The following is a 16,464-nucleotide window of genomic DNA, read 5'->3' on the forward strand; positions in this document are numbered from 1 at the left end:
CATCAAATATTCATCAGCGTCGCTCCGGCTGTGAAACTAGTTATGAGTTAATAAGTGAACTTAAAACAGCAACAACAATTATCCAAAAAGGAGAATTAATGTAGCACATTTTTATCAGCCGGAAATTGTTGTTTCTCATTTCTTTCAGCATCAAATAGGTTATTAATTTTATTCCAAAAAGATGTGGACCTTTCTTGGAATAGCGAGCTTTACGTATCTTTATAAAAGGCCCGACGCACTATTTTCTGTTGCTCCCAAGGAGCTTGTGATGACCGCAGCCGTGCTTCTCTCAGTCGGGCTGCTCCTCTCCTATTTCGGGTATTTTCATGACCAGAAGCTCCGGTTCTTCCAGATGTTTCATTTGCCTCTGAGACTCTTGTCTTTTTTGCCTGTAATAAAAAGCCAAACTTCAACGCAGACCGGCGGGATCACAGAGAACAGCAGAAAGGTGAGCTCTACCAGATTAATAAATGTTTCAGGTAATCAGCCCAAAGAGTCCAGTTAATGAAGCGGTTAATCATTAATCATCAATGTTATAACTTTATCGTTTGAAAAGCACATTTCTGCTGCTTTCCATCAGTAATCAATACAATTACATTCTATTTTATTATTATATGTGTATATATAATATAAAATCTCAAACAGAAGTCCATTGAATGCTCTTGATTAGTTGATTAGTCAGCTTTACCATAATTAAAAATAAATCAATACAAATTGCACTTTAAAATGTTTGCCTGTCGGGTCCGAACAGTGAGGAACTCTTCCTGACTCTGTCTTCGCTCCTTTGCTTCCAGGTTCGGACACTGAGAGTGCCTGTGAAGTCCTCTCCCTCACACTGCAGCTCATCCGGCGGCTCCTCGGTGGCCCCGGAGCCTGACGCGGTGATCGTTGGGGCCGGCGTCCTTGGCTCAGCTATGGCGGCTGTCCTGGCCCGGGACGGGAGGAAGGTGACGGTGGTGGAGAGGGATCTGAAGGAACCTGACAGGATCGTCGGGGAGCTGCTGCAGCCCGGAGGGTACAGAGCACTCACAGACTTGGGATTGGAAGGTCAGTGATCCTCATTGAAGGATGGAGACAGCCGATGAGCGCGTGCCGTGAAACGTGAACTGCTGCAGGTTCCGTGGAGGGTCTGGATGCCCGTGTGGTCGACGGCTACGTGATCCATGACATGCAGAGCGGCACGGCGGTGGAGATCCCCTACCCTCAGAGGGAGGACAGGGTTCAGTGTGGACGAGCGTTCCATCATGGCCGGTTCATCATGGGCCTCAGGAGAGCAGCGCTGGCAGAGCACAAGTGAGCATCAAGAACCGCCCAGCAGGCTGCTTGGGTGATAGCATGTCTGAGCTAAAAGGGGCAGGAAGGCAGTTTAAAGTTTGGTGGCTGCTAGCAGGTAAAGGGGCAATAACCTGATAACGATGGGGTAATAAGATTACTGTTACCTCGGTATTAATGGCGTCCTGTAGCTTAATTTCCAAGGTACATTATTACCTTGGAAGATAAATTTGGTTTCTACCATATTATAATGAAATTATTATCTACAATGACCAAACTTCCTATCTAATGTTCGGTGGTATAAAGCACTAGCCTTTAAACAATAATAATGACATGTTGATAATTGCTCAATGTGCTGATGTGTCTGCAGATTCCGGCCACCGTTATGTCACAGTTTGAGAAGGCTTCTCCCTAAAATGTTCTCTTCTGTATATTTTGAATAATGCACCAACAATAATCAACATTAACTTCTTCCTCAGATTTTGTGTTAGATTGTGAGAATAATTGTCCTGGAAATAACTTAAAAAGCCTTTGAAATGTAACTGACCTTCAAAAATATTCCATGTCCTTATTGACTGAATATATAAACATGTCTTATTGAATTAAATCTTTATTGCAGACACAATGGTCCAATTAAAAAGCACACATAACATTTACAACATCTACAACGTTTACACAGTAAACACAGTAATCCTATAATAACATCAGGTACCAATGACACCAAATACCTGAGTTAAACTTCACAGCACTGAGGCTTGGCTGAGTCAGCGTTCTGATGATGTCATTCCCTGAGTCATGCAGCCGACATATAAACCTGTATGACAGGTGCCTCAGCTGAGCATTAAGGGCGTTAACCCCGACACCATAGAACATCTCACTGGCAGATACTTCCTGAGAAGTATCCGCATGCAGTCATTGTATGCCACCCTCAACTTCTGCATGCTGGCCTGTTTGTACTTGATCCACAAGGGGGCAGTATAGAGTGGCGTACAAAAGGCCCTGAAGAGGGTGACTTTGACCGCTTCAGAGCAAAAACTAAATTTCTTCTTCAGCATGTTGGCCTGCGCATACAGCATCCGCCGCTGTCTATACATGTCATCATCATCTCCCAGCTGGTCATTGATGATGTCATCATCATCTCCCAGCTGGTCACTGATGATGTGGCCCAGATATTTCGTTCTGCTGCAGACAGACAGCACTTGCCCTGACAGATAAAAGTTTGGGAAGTCCAAACCCTTATCCTCTCTGGTTCTGCAGACCATGACGGCACTCTTCTTGGCATTATACTTTACATCAAACCTGATACCATAGCCAGTGCATATGTCCAGGAGCTGCTGGAAGCCAGTACTGCTCGGTGACAATATGGCCAGGTCATCAGCATACATGAAGTGATTGATCAAGGTGTCACCAAGCATACAACCAGTGTTACAGCTGTTGAGCTGCACAGAGAGATCATGCATGTAGAAGTTAAAAAGTACCAGCGAAAGAAGCCCACGCTGGCGGACACCGTTCCCCACAGTAAAAGGAGGAGAGACCACATTGGTCTGATTCACATACCAATATGCCAGGATTCTAAGGAGACAGTTTGGCACACCTCTCTCCCTTATTGAATTTGCTTTACTATACTTTACTTTTTAGATGGTTCGAAAACGTTGCATTTCAGATTTATTATCATATCAAGGACTACTTGTTGAGTTTTCAGAGTTTGGTAAAAATGAATAATAATAATCATGGTTTGTATGTTTTGGCATGTTAAATAAGAGTCTCTTCTTTAAAGCTATTTTTTGTATATTTGCGCCCTCTAGTGTCACATTTATAGAAGGCACAGTGACCAGCCTGCAGGAGGAGAATGGCTGTGTAACTGGAATCCAGTACAAAGATAAAGAGACTGGAGACGTGAAGGTGTGAAGAGGAACTGCTAAGCTTCGTGTCCCCCCCCCCCCGAGAGAAGCCGAGTATTTAATTATCACTGTGTTCTGTAGGAGATCCATGCAGCACTGACGGTTGTGGCCGATGGCTGTTTCTCCAAATTCAGAAAGGGTCTGGTCCCTGGGAGAGCTCACACCTCCTCCCACTTTGTTGGATGTCTTATGAAGGTAAACGCCACCCACTGTGGCTGCTGTGATTACACTGCACTGACTGTGTTGGAATGAATGTCAAATTCATATTTTTTAACATACGACCTTTAATCATTTGACAGTAACGACTGCGCCTGACGTATGTGATCATGTTGATGTGTTTTGGATTGTTTACTCCATTTCTACGTAATCTCCACGTTTATTTCCAGGCCTGTCCCCAGTTTAAAGCCAACCATGCTGAGCTGGTGCTGGCCAACCCGAGCCCGATTCTGATCTACCAGATCTCCTCGTCACAGACCAGGGTACTGGTGGACATCCGGGGGCAGATGCCTCGCAACCTCTCGGAGTACATGACAGAGAAGATTCACCCACAGCTGCCGGGTAAGAGAGATGAAAACATTTAGGAAATCTGAAATCTGTGAAACGACCTTTGTTGCTTAATAAGTTCGTCTGTAAAAGGTTCATTTACCACCTTCTTCAGGAAACAGACGCTAGTCATCGTCATAGGTCATCATAAATCCAAATGCTGGATGGCTAAAGAAAGGAAGGAAGGAAGGATTTGACATTCACAGTTGACTCTGTTATTCCTCTGAAATATCAGAGACACATGATTAAAGCAGGCGCTCTGGTAACCCTGACAGACTTCCAGCAGGGTCAGTCACACTGACGCTGACAGATGCACAACCAGGCGATAAAAGTCACACTCATCTCTCCTTCTGTCTTTCAGAGCATTTAAAGGGGCCTTTCATGGAGGCGCTGCAGAACGATCGGCTCAGGTCCATGCCTGCCAGCTTCCTCCCTCCCTCACCCGTCAACAAGTCAGGTACTGAAGACCTAGAGACGGCCTGAAGTTCAGCTGGTGTGCCAGGGTGTCCATTTAGTCATCACTGTAAGAATACAAGGGTTTCCTCACTCGGCATGCTACATTGCAATTAGGTTTCTTATTTATTTCCATTTCCCATAAACATATAAGCTTAACTTTATTTATGACACTAAAATGTATTTACTTTATGCTTATGATCAAACATGAAGCTGGCAAGTTGGTTAGCTTAGCATAAAGAACAGAAACAGCCAAACCCAGCTTGTCAAAAGAAATTGTAGTTGCTGAATTAAAAATAACCAACTGTATATTTGTAGTTTCACAAATATGCAGTGACATTTGTTTTGTGTATTTAGGAGTGAGGTTTTAACTGGAAGCATCTGAAAGAGAAAAAAAAGCACAGAGAAATCTTGACGTCTACACATCATCCCGTTGAGTGTTTAACCGGAATACTGCAAAGTACTGCGGGAAAACAGATTGTGTGTTTGAGTTGAAAAACAAACAGCAGTATATATATATATTATATATTTATATGTTTTTTTGCAGGCGTTCTTCTGCTGGGCGATGCGTACAACATGAGGCATCCTCTGACGGGAGGAGGGATGAGTGTTGCTCTCAATGATGTTGGCATCTGGAGAAGTCTGCTGAAAAACATCCCGGATCTGTACGACGATAGCGCCATGATGCAGGTGAGCACAGGGTCTCAACCTAACCGTATCCATAGCAACGATTCTCCGTACCAAGGACTGTTTCATTAAATCTGTTGCTTAAACAATGAATTAAAATGAGCCCTGTGTAAAGCGGCTGCCAGAAGCTTCGTTGATTCTCGTTGTATTTTTGGAGCCGCGGCCGCGTCACGCTTGCCTGGTCCCATTATTCCCTCTGCAGACTGCAGACCAGACGGCACAATTACACTCTGCTCTTTCTTCTTCTCAATAGGCAAAGAAAAAATTCCAGTGGGAACGCAAGTCATCACATTCTTTTGTGGTGAATGTGTTGGCCCAGGCCCTGTACGAACTGTTTGCAGCCACCGACGGTAAGTAAATGACATTAGTATTTTACGAGTGCAACAGTGGGTTCTAAAATTCGACAGAGGGGCCGGGCCAGGAACAGATGGATTGAGTGTGAACTAATATAAATGACATGTAAAAGCCATTAGATGAAAGGATTTTACCAGGAAAAGCTAAAATGAATGAGGTTCAATTATGATATAATTTGGACAAGTTCGGCCGGCCGGATCAAAAAGCCTGCGGGCCGTCGTTTGCCCATGCCAGGTCCAAACCGACAAAGATTTCCACCCTCAATGGTCGCTCTGCCTCACGTCCATGTGTGCTGCATCATGCTCACCAGATTCCCTCTTCGAGCTGAGAAAAGCCTGCTTCCAGTACTTCAAGCTTGGTGGGGAATGCATTGCTGGGCCTGTCGGACTCCTTTCAGTGTAAGCAGTTTATAATATTCCACATTGGGTTAGTGACATAGTTTGGGAACATTGATTCCACCATCAATTCTGTGGTGTAAATACAAAAACTACAGCCAGCTAACATAGCTTAGCATAAACATCTCAAACTAGTTCATATCCAAAATCTGCCTACGTGAGACGACACATAACGTGGATCTCTAGTTATGCTCGTTTGAGGTTATTCTCGTAATTAATTCTGAAAATCACAGGTTGTTTTTCTGCCAATGTGCTCCCGATACTCTTTCGTATTTTTCATGTCGCTTGTACATGATCATTTTGACACTAGAACATGAAAAACAATACACTTGATTTTATTAATGACCTGCTTTTTACCAGGCTGTCTCCCAAGCCCATGACCCTCATTGGCCACTTCTTTGCTGTGGCGATGTACTCAGTCTACGTCAACGTGAAGCGCGAGCCGTGGAGCAGCAAACCCAGAGCGCTCTTCAAGAGTGGAGCCGTCCTTTACCGAGCCTGCACGGTCATGTTTCCTCTCATCTACTCTGAACTCAAGTACCTGGTGTACTGAACAGCACCGCATCAGGACTCCAGAGGATCAACTCAGACGACGACGTGGAGGAATTATTCTTACCAGACGGCACAGCCATGTGGGGAGAATGTTCAGCTTAGTGTTGTATTTAATGTGGGAATTTAAATGCAATCAGCAGCAAATACATTTTTAGCTTCTGCAAAAAATGTGCGTCTCTATGAAATGTGTTAAAGACTAACCAACTACAAATACAGTTACCAAAAATTAAATACTATTCGTGCGCGGTACACATTGTGAAGCACCCAGACGCTAACCGTACTCTGATGAAAACATCCCCAGTTTAGCATGACTTTAGTGTGTGTGTGTGTGTGTGTACGCAAAAAGAGATCACACAATCAGCTCATCCCAGGTTACAACAATTTATTCCGCTTTATTGATACATCACTGATACATTGTATTCTGGTCAAATAATTGGAAGTATCCACATTATTATTTGTGACGCTCCACAAGGACACAAATACTGGTGTGGAAGACCAGAAAGAAGGGGGGGCAGTTGGGTTGCTGTACACACCTGCCTGTCAGAGGTAAGTCTGCCTGCACACCTACCTGAGCCTCCTGAAACTCACCTGACGGGAGCAGACGAGCCCTGCTGCTGTCGGGCCGCGTTCGACCCCCCCTCCTACAGGAGCACGCCTCCTCTGGAGGGCAACGCTCGCTGATATCGGTAGCAGCGAGCCTTCTAACAGTTAACGTCTTAATGATCTAAACAAGGAAGTACTGTACAGCTACTGCTAAGAGAGTACAAGAACCTGGTCACCAGATTAAAGTGCTAGAAGCAACCCACCAATCCACGCTTTATTATATATATATTTATATTAATATAGCATTATGTGTGAGTTGATTATATATACATAAGATATATTATATATATATAAACAAATCTATTATTTGAACATCAATTTACAGGATAATATACATTATATTGTAACAGCTGAAATATCAGCACAAATAGATCACTGTCACAACAGCAAAATATATATGATTATATAAAATCCTACATAATCATATATACCAATATATAATTGTCATATATGCGTGTAAAACTGTTAACCACGTCTCAGGCTTTTCACAGATACCAAGAAAAGCTGTTGTGAATCAAGACATAATCGCTTTACGAGTTTCTCTCTTGAAAGAGCGGCAGGCGGCCAAAGTGCCACGACCTTCGGGTATCTGAGGTCACAGGACAGTTATTTGCATATTCCACAAATCTATTGCAACACGTTACTGTCTACGAACAGTACAGCCAGCGCCCTGCGAGAGGCGCTGCTGCTAGACACCCACTGGACAGGACATCACGATGACGGGTGGTCGGATTCTAGCTCTGTGCTTTCAGATGGTGTGCTATGACAGTGAACAGGAGGACTACGATACACGGTACTCAGACTACCCAGCTGTGTACTGCAGAACGACGAGCCGGTGTCCCTTCGCTCCGAGGCGAGCGTCATCGTAACGGGCTACCGGGTTTCATTCATCAGAACCAAGAGTAATGGAATGTATTCAGCCTTCGTCTCCTTTAATCCCTGCTAGCTGGGCCGGTCTCTGTCAAGGCAGACAGCACAGTGAGGATCATCCAAGCCAAACTTCTAGGGGGTCTGAAGGGGGGGGGGGCGTCCCCTCCTAGAGCTTCTGGGAAATCCACATCTGGATCCAGTATGGCAGTTCTCCCCGCAGCAGTGCCTATTCTCCACTGCCATCATCTTCACTACCTCTCAGGTGAGAGGAGCTCCGATGCCCCCCCGATGCCCCCCCCCCATCCTGCTCCCCTCTCCCCATCCCCTTGATACAGCCTCATCTTCCCATCTTTTTCACCGATCTACAAACTCCCCCCTACTTTGAAAAGACGCTGCACAAGGATGTAACGAGACACACACAAAGGTCATTTTTCACAAAGAAAAAAAGCTCTGTAATAACTGCAGTAATAACAAGCATCATATAGTCTGCTTTCTGCCTGGGGAGTCCTGGTGCTGTGCAGTTAGGTTCGGGACATTGCCATTGTTCTAAAGGACGAGGACGCCTCCGTTTTCCCTTTGCAGGACTTCTTTTTCCCTGTGATGCATCCTTTAGTTACTCAAAGGCCCAGATCTCTATGTCCTGCACATAGAAATCTTCCTTTTTTGAGAGCATGGGGTTCCCAAATGTTTTACAGGAGTGGCTCCTGCCGTGGTAGAGGTCTCCGTCCAGCCACAAGCCAAACTCACCGCTGCAGGAAAAAAGGGAAAAACTTACCAGAAGGTGGCCGCATTCCCTCAAAACAGTTTCAGGCTAACATTTATCCTAAATAGCATTGTTTTACCCAGAAGGCAACAGTTTTAGGTTAACATTTATCCTAAATAGCATTGTTTTACCCAGAAGGCAACAGTTTTAGGCTAACATTTATCCTAAATAGCATTGTTTTACCCAGAAGGCAACAGTTTTAGGCTAACATTTATCCTAAATAGCATTGTTTTACCCAGAAGGCAACAGTTTTAGGCTAACATTTATCCTAAATAGCATTGTTTTACCCAGAAGGCAACAGTTTTAGGCTAACATTTATCCTAAATAGCATTGTTTTACCCAGAAGGCAACAGTTTTAGGCTAACATTTATCCTAAATAGCATTGTTTTACCCAGAAGGCAACAGTTTTAGGCTAACATTTATCCTAAATAGCATTGTTTTACCTAGAAGGCAACAGTTTTAGGCTAACATTTATCCTAAATAGCATTGTTTTACCCAGAAGGCAACAGTTTTAGGCTAACATTTATCCTAAATAGCATTGTTTTACCCAGAAGGCAACAGTTTTAGGCTAACATTTATCCTAAATAGCATTGTTTTACCCAGAAGGCAACAGTTTCAGGCTAACATTTATCCTAAATAGCATTGTTTTACCCAGAAGGCAACAGTTTTAGGCTAACATTTATCCTAAATAGCATTGTTTTACCCAGAAGGCAACAGTTTTAGGCTAACATTTATCCTAAATAGCATTGTTTTACCCAGAAGGCAACAGTTTCAGGCTAACATTTATCCTAAATAGCATTGTTTTACCTAGAAGGCAACAGTTTTAGGCTAACATTTATCCTAAATAGCATTGTTTTACCCAGAAGGCAACAGTTTTAGGCTAACATTTATCCTAAATAGCATTGTTTTACCCAGAAGGCAACAGTTTTAGGCTAACATTTATCCTAAATAGCATTGTTTTACCCAGAAGGCAACAGTTTCAGGCTAACATTTATCCTAAATAGCATTGTTTTACCCAGAAGGCAACAGTTTTAGGCTAACATTTATCCTAAATAGCATTGTTTTACCCAGAAGGCAACAGTTTTAGGCTAACATTTATCCTAAATAGCATTGTTTTACCCAGAAGGCAACAGTTTCAGGCTAACATTTATCCTAAATAGCATTGTTTTACCCAGAAGGCTAACACTGAACTACGGACTCAAATGAAAAGGTCACAGGACTCAAATGAAAAGGTCACATGATGCGAGCATGAGAAGCAGCTTGGCCTCACCTGCCTCCGCCAAAAGCTAACGAGTCCATATCTCCTTTGATGAAGAACATGTTGTCGCCGGTCCATTTGAACACCTGTTGCAGACACAATAGAGCCCATATTAGAAGATATTCCATGACATATCAAATGTTTACATAATCTAATATTCTCTGTTCAGCCATCTTTGTTCTGTTTAGGACAGGCTTGTGTTTACCTCAGAGAGACGATGCAGAATTAACCATTACTAGACACGACTGGCAAAAGCCTGACGCAAACAGAGAAGCCCAATCATTCCGTCCGCCGATAAATATTTCCATTAATAATGAGATTAAAGCCACAATGTTCTTGTTAGGTCAGTCAAGAGACAAACAGGAAAGGGGGCAGCGTGGGCAACACAAGACGAGTCACGTTTAAGTTGGTGTTGGTAGAAACATTTCAGCGAGTTCCTGTTAGCCCCCCCCTCCTTAACGTCCCCGTGTTGAACATATTTACAGGTGGTCTTCTTTGCTAACGGGACGCATCCATCGACCATTCCACGTTGCTGCTGAGTCTACGGCAGTGCTTCTCAATTATAGGACTTTCAACGGAAACAAGACCGCAAGGGCTTTTTTGAAATGCTCCTCTTAGACAGGATGTTTGACTTTATTTGTACTGTAATACATGCTACTGTCTGACTGTACTTGTACTCTAACATTCTATCTAATAAATATATTCATCATCATCATTTTCTGTCGCGCCCCCCCTAGGAAGAAAAAAACATTTCGCACCCCCCCCGAAAAAAAAAACACTCTTGTATCCTTATTAACATACAAAGAAATATGAAAAAGAAAGAAATATAGATTAACTTACAACAAATAATAACTTTATTACCATTTTTTTTAGTCTGCAACCGAAAATAAGGAAGTCACGTCTTTCTTCTTCTCCCACCGGATTGTTTACAACCGCTCTTCTTCTGCTAATACTCCCTGCGCGCACTCTGACAATCAGGGCGCCACTGCCAACTACTGGAGTGGATGTGCAATTACACTTTACTCTCGTAAGGCAAAAAAAACATTTTCTCCGCGGTCACAGGCGCCCCCCCTGACATTGCACCGTGCCCCCCTAGGGGGGCGCGCCCCACCATTTGAGAACCACTGGTCTACGGACACGACGAGTGACTGAGTGTGTCCTCCTTGTAATGCTAAATGAATAAACGCTGCCCTGCTGTGAACATACTGACTATTAAATCACAACGTTGACTCAGTGGATGAATTAGCAAACAGCTTCTTATAGACATGCCTATCAGACAAGAAGCAACATTAGCATTCATAGCGTTTCTGTCTTCCTTACCTCGGGGGAGATTTTACAAGCTAGTTGCTTACTTTTATTGTTTGCCACTAGGTGCAGGATAGTGTCTATTCAGCACGGCCTCTTTACTGAAAACAGTGGGTCAAGTGATACCAGAGAGCGACAACAGTCACGATGTGTCCCCGAAAAAAGCAAGGAAGGCCACGGCCAGTTCACTAGAGCTGGTAAAGCCGGGAGATAACCGTTATACAAACACGGTCGGTGCGGCTCAAAAGACACATCAGTTGTGTTTCATGTCCCTTTAGCTGGAAGGATCGACACAACTGCACATTTAAATGTAAGACGGGATTTCTATAGGCAGCCGTTCAAAGTGAAGGAGGTGGAGTACCTCAAACTCCGGATTGAAGGTGAAGAGGAAGGTTTCTCCTGTGCCATAAAAGCCATCGCTGACTTTAAAGGGCTCAGATGCCAACGCACCAAACACCTGGAAACACGGAGATGAGCAAGACTCGTGTAAACCCGGCATGAGGCGGCATGAGGGGAGACCCGTCACCCTGCCTGCTGCACCAGCGCTCACCTGGCCATCGCTGTCCTTGATAACCATGAGCACTGGGGTGTCCTGGCCCTGCATGGCTCTGTACAGAGTCTTGATGCTCATGCCATGCTTTGCGGTGCCGAAGGCCAGCGTCCATGGGTACCCAATGGTCCGCGGCGGGAGATTCTTGGCAAGCTGTGTGCGGATGAAGGAGAGGGAAATGAAACACAGAAAGGCCAGAGCCACAAATGCTCAGTTACATCTGTGGTGACCTTTTTAGAGCTTCTGATGTTTAAAAAAAGAAAAAGAGTAACACGGCTCCGGTGGCGCTGGGTGCACGGGGAGATAGAAACCACAGCGGCGCTCTGCGTTAATGAACACATACTCAAATGTGACCGTTAAACGTGCTCCTCGCTCCTTTCCTGCTGGTTCAGCATATTTCCCAGTCATGTGATCAGCAAGCAGGAGACGAGCCACAGCGGGGCTCACCTCTGCTCCGCTGCGAGCCAGGCTGGATCTCCACCTCCGTCTCCAGGGCGACGGACGGAAGCCGCTTATTTTCTATCTATTGGCCAATGTGGCAACCGGGACTCATTGGGAGCCAATCGCGTGTCCCTGTTGGCGAGTGAACCTGGAAGGCTTGCCCGGCGTACAACACACCTCCAAAAACATACAGTCAGTGGCTCCGTAAGACGACCTCCTTAAACACAAGAGTGTCTGCAGAACAACAATCAGCCAATCAGAGGTGTCGCAGTGTGAAGTCGTTTACAGCACCCTCTGGCCTACAACACTACTATTCCTCCTGCTGATTGCATTCCTCGTGACGGATGTGCAAACACACACACAACACGCTTTTCGCTCACACTAGTAATCTGCTCAGGATTGTTGTGATTTGCATACATCAAATCTGAAAGTGAAATGATCCTCAGTCTTTGCATGACATGCAAACTATCCATGGGATGGAAAATATGTAAAGGATAAGGCCAACATACTTATATAAAAGTTTTTATTTGAAACAAATCACATTAAAATCAAACCTAATAACGGTGTAATTATAATTATTCTACGGTAGTCATCATTTTCTGGCTGTGGTGAACCGCCAAGCCCGCGCAGAAAAGTACATCTATGGAAATACAGAACAAACACATTTGAATACTTCATTTCGGTGAGGTGCAGTGTTTGTACCTTCTCTATCTGGTCAGCCTCCAGGAGGTCGCTGGCTTCTCTGAGGTTGGGTTTGAACGTTTCGAGCTCCAGCTCCGCCTTGATGGACGCGCCATGCTTTGAGTTCACCTCTTCCTTAGTGGTGATCTACAAGTACAAATAAATATCACACACGCACAGACGCAAGGACGAGGAGACGTGAAACTGACTGAAGGCACCGATACTGGTCGGGCTCGTTTTTATCAGGTAAAGGACAAGAGCTGCAACTAGCGAGGCTAAAGAGAACCACGTCTGACGAGATGAGGATCAGGCTGAGGCTGACAAAGTGCAAAGAAAGTCGACCCGATTAATAATGTGCACGTTTTCTCTGACCATTTTGACCTGTTGGGGTTGCCGTATTTATTTTCCTTGCTAAGCGAGGGACGCTCGCATGTTTGGCTTGTAATTTAAAACAGGACTTTCCTGCATTGATACAGGAGAGACTCTTACCTCCAGCCTCCCACAAACACATCATCCCTTTGTCCATCAATCCAACCTGGCTCAGGACATATTGCTCCTCAATCATTTGCACATCAATGACACATGTCTCTATTCTGATTGGCCTACATCAACCCTCTCATATCAGAATGTAATAACCATCTTATAACCAGACTAGAGCTATAACCTTTAACTGAGCTAGAGGGCAGACGCACTATAACATCATGATAACAAGCACAAATAGTTAAGGGAAAGCCTGGCATGGAGCGATAAGGCCGGCGTCACACGGAAGCTTCATCAAATAGACGTTTGAGACTCGACAGAGGGCTTTTCAGTTTAACACCTGAGGAAACGTCCGTCGTAGCAAGTCTCTAACCAGCTTGGAGACCCCCAAACATGAACAAACAATGAAATGGACCAACAGCAGCTAGGCTGGTGTTGATGTGGACTGCAAGCAGAGCTGGGCAGAGCGGTGGAAGGGAGATCAAAGGAGGTCAGGGGAGGTCAGGTCAGGGCACCTGGAGTCGTTTGCAGAGCGAGCGCAGATCTTCACTGTTTAGCGCATCGATCCGACGGTGGTACTCCGTCAGAGACACTACCTGGTAGTACAAAGACAGGAACAGGTGGAACATAAAACTCGGCCAGATTCATAGATGGCCATGGGAAGGATATTAAATTAAATACACTAAACGCTGTCGGGTAAGGGGATGGACCGCTTTAGAGCACTCAGTCATTTTGCATGTTTGTGTATGTTTAAATCACAATTACACGCTTCACCCTAAAGGTCCAGACAGAAGCACCACAGAGCAAACGGTCGAACCGTCCGCCTCTAGAGAAACCTCGACGTGCTTAAAGGTTTGATGCAACCGAGTCCATGAGCACCGAACCGATGTGTTGTTCAGAAACAACAAACTCTTGAGCGTGCCCCCCCCCCCCACGGTGCTCCACTGGCAGCGGCCTCCTCGTCGGCGTTAATAGTTCACCGTCTCAGTACAGGAAAACATATTTATAGCATTTTGTGTGAGATAGACACAAACAAACATCAATCCCACACATCTATCCAGTCAGACCTAGATTATACTATTTAACTGTCATTAAATGCTGCCTTACATTACTTCTACATTTAAACTGAACTTGTAAACTTTATCGTATTTTTAAAGCTGGCTTTTTATAGCTCTCAATGCTGCAGGGATGGTAAACTACATTATATTCCTCGGTTCACGCTAGGAGTCTTACCAATGTGAATCAAATACCATTTGTCTTATATATATATATAAACCCATTTCCTGACATGTCCTCATTCGGTTCATTAAATACTCGACCCGAGTAACGCGCTAGTTCTGCACTGAGGGGAACTGGTTTCTGAGGAGAGAAACGGAAACGCAGCTGTGATTGACACTTAGCACGGGAAACTTTACGACAGTTCACAGCGACACGCACGCGTGTTAGTGCACGGTGAAAGCAGGCCGGACAGTCAAACAGCAGTGAGACGGCGCCCGCTTTGTTTACCATCGGTCTCAGAACTAGACCGGACCGGCTAATTGGCTAGCTAGCTCCGCTAGCGAACTAGCGTGGCTTGCTAACAGACAACAAAGGCAAGAAAACATATAGCAAAGCCGCTTCATCTTAAAACGGACGGACGGACGGACATACGCGGGTGTACTTCGGGGTCAGCCGTTTCTCTCTGTCTTTCGCCCTCTTAGAAAACATGTCTTGCTTTCTGAACGAGGCTGGGAAGTCGCATCAGCGGTCAAGTTCTCCTCGCGTAGCCCAGAGACAAGCAGACGGAGTTAGAAGCCTCTGCTTGACTAAAGTATGTGTATTTTGTCCAGTGGGGTCCCTTAAGCGGATTGGTGTGTGTGACATCGCTGAAAGCCAATAGCGATCGAGGACAGGTGGGAACCGGCCCCCTATTGGCTAAAAACACTGACGGGCTCGCCTCTTAAGATTTAAAGCGAAAGTAACACCGCTATCCGGTGAGGCGGAGATGGAGGCGACCTTTTATTTTATTTTGAAAATCTATTATATTAATAAAAGCTATCATCAGTTTATATATATTATTTTTGTATGCAAAGTCATTTGAACCAATCCCAGCCAAAGCAATTCTGAAAAACTATATATTTCATCTACTCTTCCTGGACTTACTTCTACAATCTGTATATGTTCAATAAAAACACTACGACAATTAGTTTGACAAATATTAAAGACAGAACCCTCATCAGTGCCAAATGAGTTCAGGTCTGTTGCTCAATGTCTACATTTTGTACATGATAGTGGTGTTAGACTTTTGCCATTCAGCGAAATTAGCTGCCAAACGCTAACAAACACGAAGACGACACCAGACGAAACTGCAATACACTGACTGAGAAGGATAAACAATTACACAAACATGCAAAACACTTTGGTTGGAAGTTCAGAGAAGTGCATTTCCAAGCAAAGAAAGTGTTCACACAACTTAATAATTTACATGTGATAGAAAAGTCACACAAAAACTTTGTATCAAATCAAAGTGCATAATACAGAAGCAGGATAGAAAACTAAGGCTTGATGACAGCACGATTCTGATGGAATAAAAACCACACAACACATTCACTATGCATTGCATAAAGAAGGCAAATTAACAGAATTACTTCACATTAAATTTAACATATAATAAACTTAAATAGAAACCAAATAACATTCTGATTCCATAGGTCATGGATTAAAACATAGTGAAACTATACTTAATCCATTCCTATCAGGTTTGAGATGACACAAGAGCACTTTGAGCAAAGCAGCGTAGATCTTACCTCCCATTCTTTAACATTGAGGTCAGTGATGGGCTCGTCCTCAGCAGATTCTGAAGCTTCATTCTTCTTGACAACCATAAACCCAGGCTCTTGTCCCATACCCTTGACTCCCTCACCATACATGTCCGGGCTCCAATGCATGAAGAACACATACAGGTGGTCTGATCTGAGGAAAGAAACGCCGTAAAAATTAAAGCACTGCTGTTTCAGGGTCAACATTTCAGTGCGTCTTCCTGCAGCAATCGCACTGTAGGGCTCATTTGCTTTAACACAGAGCGGTTATGTTTCGTAGATCCACTGAGGGAAGTTTAGCCAGCAAGAATCATGTCATACCATTAGAAAATGTTGTATTGATTGGTTTAGTAACTTTTGAGTAATAGTGGGAGAAAGAAAAACACCCAATCAATCAATACAGGTCAAATATTCACTTTGTTTTCGGGCGCTACCCCTACCCTCCTCATGTCAAGTATCTACAACATTTGAAATAAGATATGACAAAATTACTTTTTTTCTGAAAGAGTAAAGCTGCGTCGGGCGCAGCTTTGGCTTGAAGGTAAAAGAGCTGTCGGT

At 44.2% G+C, this 16,464-nt stretch overlaps 2 protein-coding genes across 2 annotated transcripts in view; one reads left to right on the top strand and one right to left on the bottom strand.

Annotated features, from left to right (window-relative positions):
• Nucleotides 1–181: 181 nt before the first annotated feature.
• Nucleotides 182–6,524, top strand: sqlea (squalene epoxidase a). The gene is made up of 11 exons (XM_068754732.1): nucleotides 182–448; nucleotides 795–1,047; nucleotides 1,116–1,293; nucleotides 3,078–3,174; nucleotides 3,255–3,368; nucleotides 3,560–3,731; nucleotides 4,078–4,173; nucleotides 4,717–4,859; nucleotides 5,110–5,206; nucleotides 5,521–5,608; nucleotides 5,966–6,524. Exons 1-11 carry the CDS (start codon nucleotides 182–184, stop codon nucleotides 6,156–6,158), a joined length of 1,698 nt encoding a protein of 565 aa, XP_068610833.1. The 3' UTR covers nucleotides 6,159–6,524.
• Nucleotides 6,525–16,464, bottom strand: part of oxr1a (oxidation resistance 1a) — a 71,938-nt gene continuing 61,998 nt past the window's right edge. The window contains exons 11-17 of the mRNA XM_068760518.1: nucleotides 15,895–16,060; nucleotides 13,624–13,704; nucleotides 12,650–12,775; nucleotides 11,507–11,659; nucleotides 11,318–11,413; nucleotides 9,664–9,737; nucleotides 6,525–8,379 (exon numbers count right to left, since the gene is read on the bottom strand). Coding sequence (XP_068616619.1) covers nucleotides 8,244–8,379; nucleotides 9,664–9,737; nucleotides 11,318–11,413; nucleotides 11,507–11,659; nucleotides 12,650–12,775; nucleotides 13,624–13,704; nucleotides 15,895–16,060 — 832 coding nt within the window. The 3' untranslated portion in view covers nucleotides 6,525–8,243. The remainder of the gene's footprint in view (nucleotides 8,380–9,663; nucleotides 9,738–11,317; nucleotides 11,414–11,506; nucleotides 11,660–12,649; nucleotides 12,776–13,623; nucleotides 13,705–15,894; nucleotides 16,061–16,464) is intronic.

This window comes from Brachionichthys hirsutus, chromosome 3, assembly GCF_040956055.1.
Source record: "Brachionichthys hirsutus isolate HB-005 chromosome 3, CSIRO-AGI_Bhir_v1, whole genome shotgun sequence".
NCBI lineage: Eukaryota > Metazoa > Chordata > Actinopteri > Lophiiformes > Brachionichthyidae > Brachionichthys > Brachionichthys hirsutus.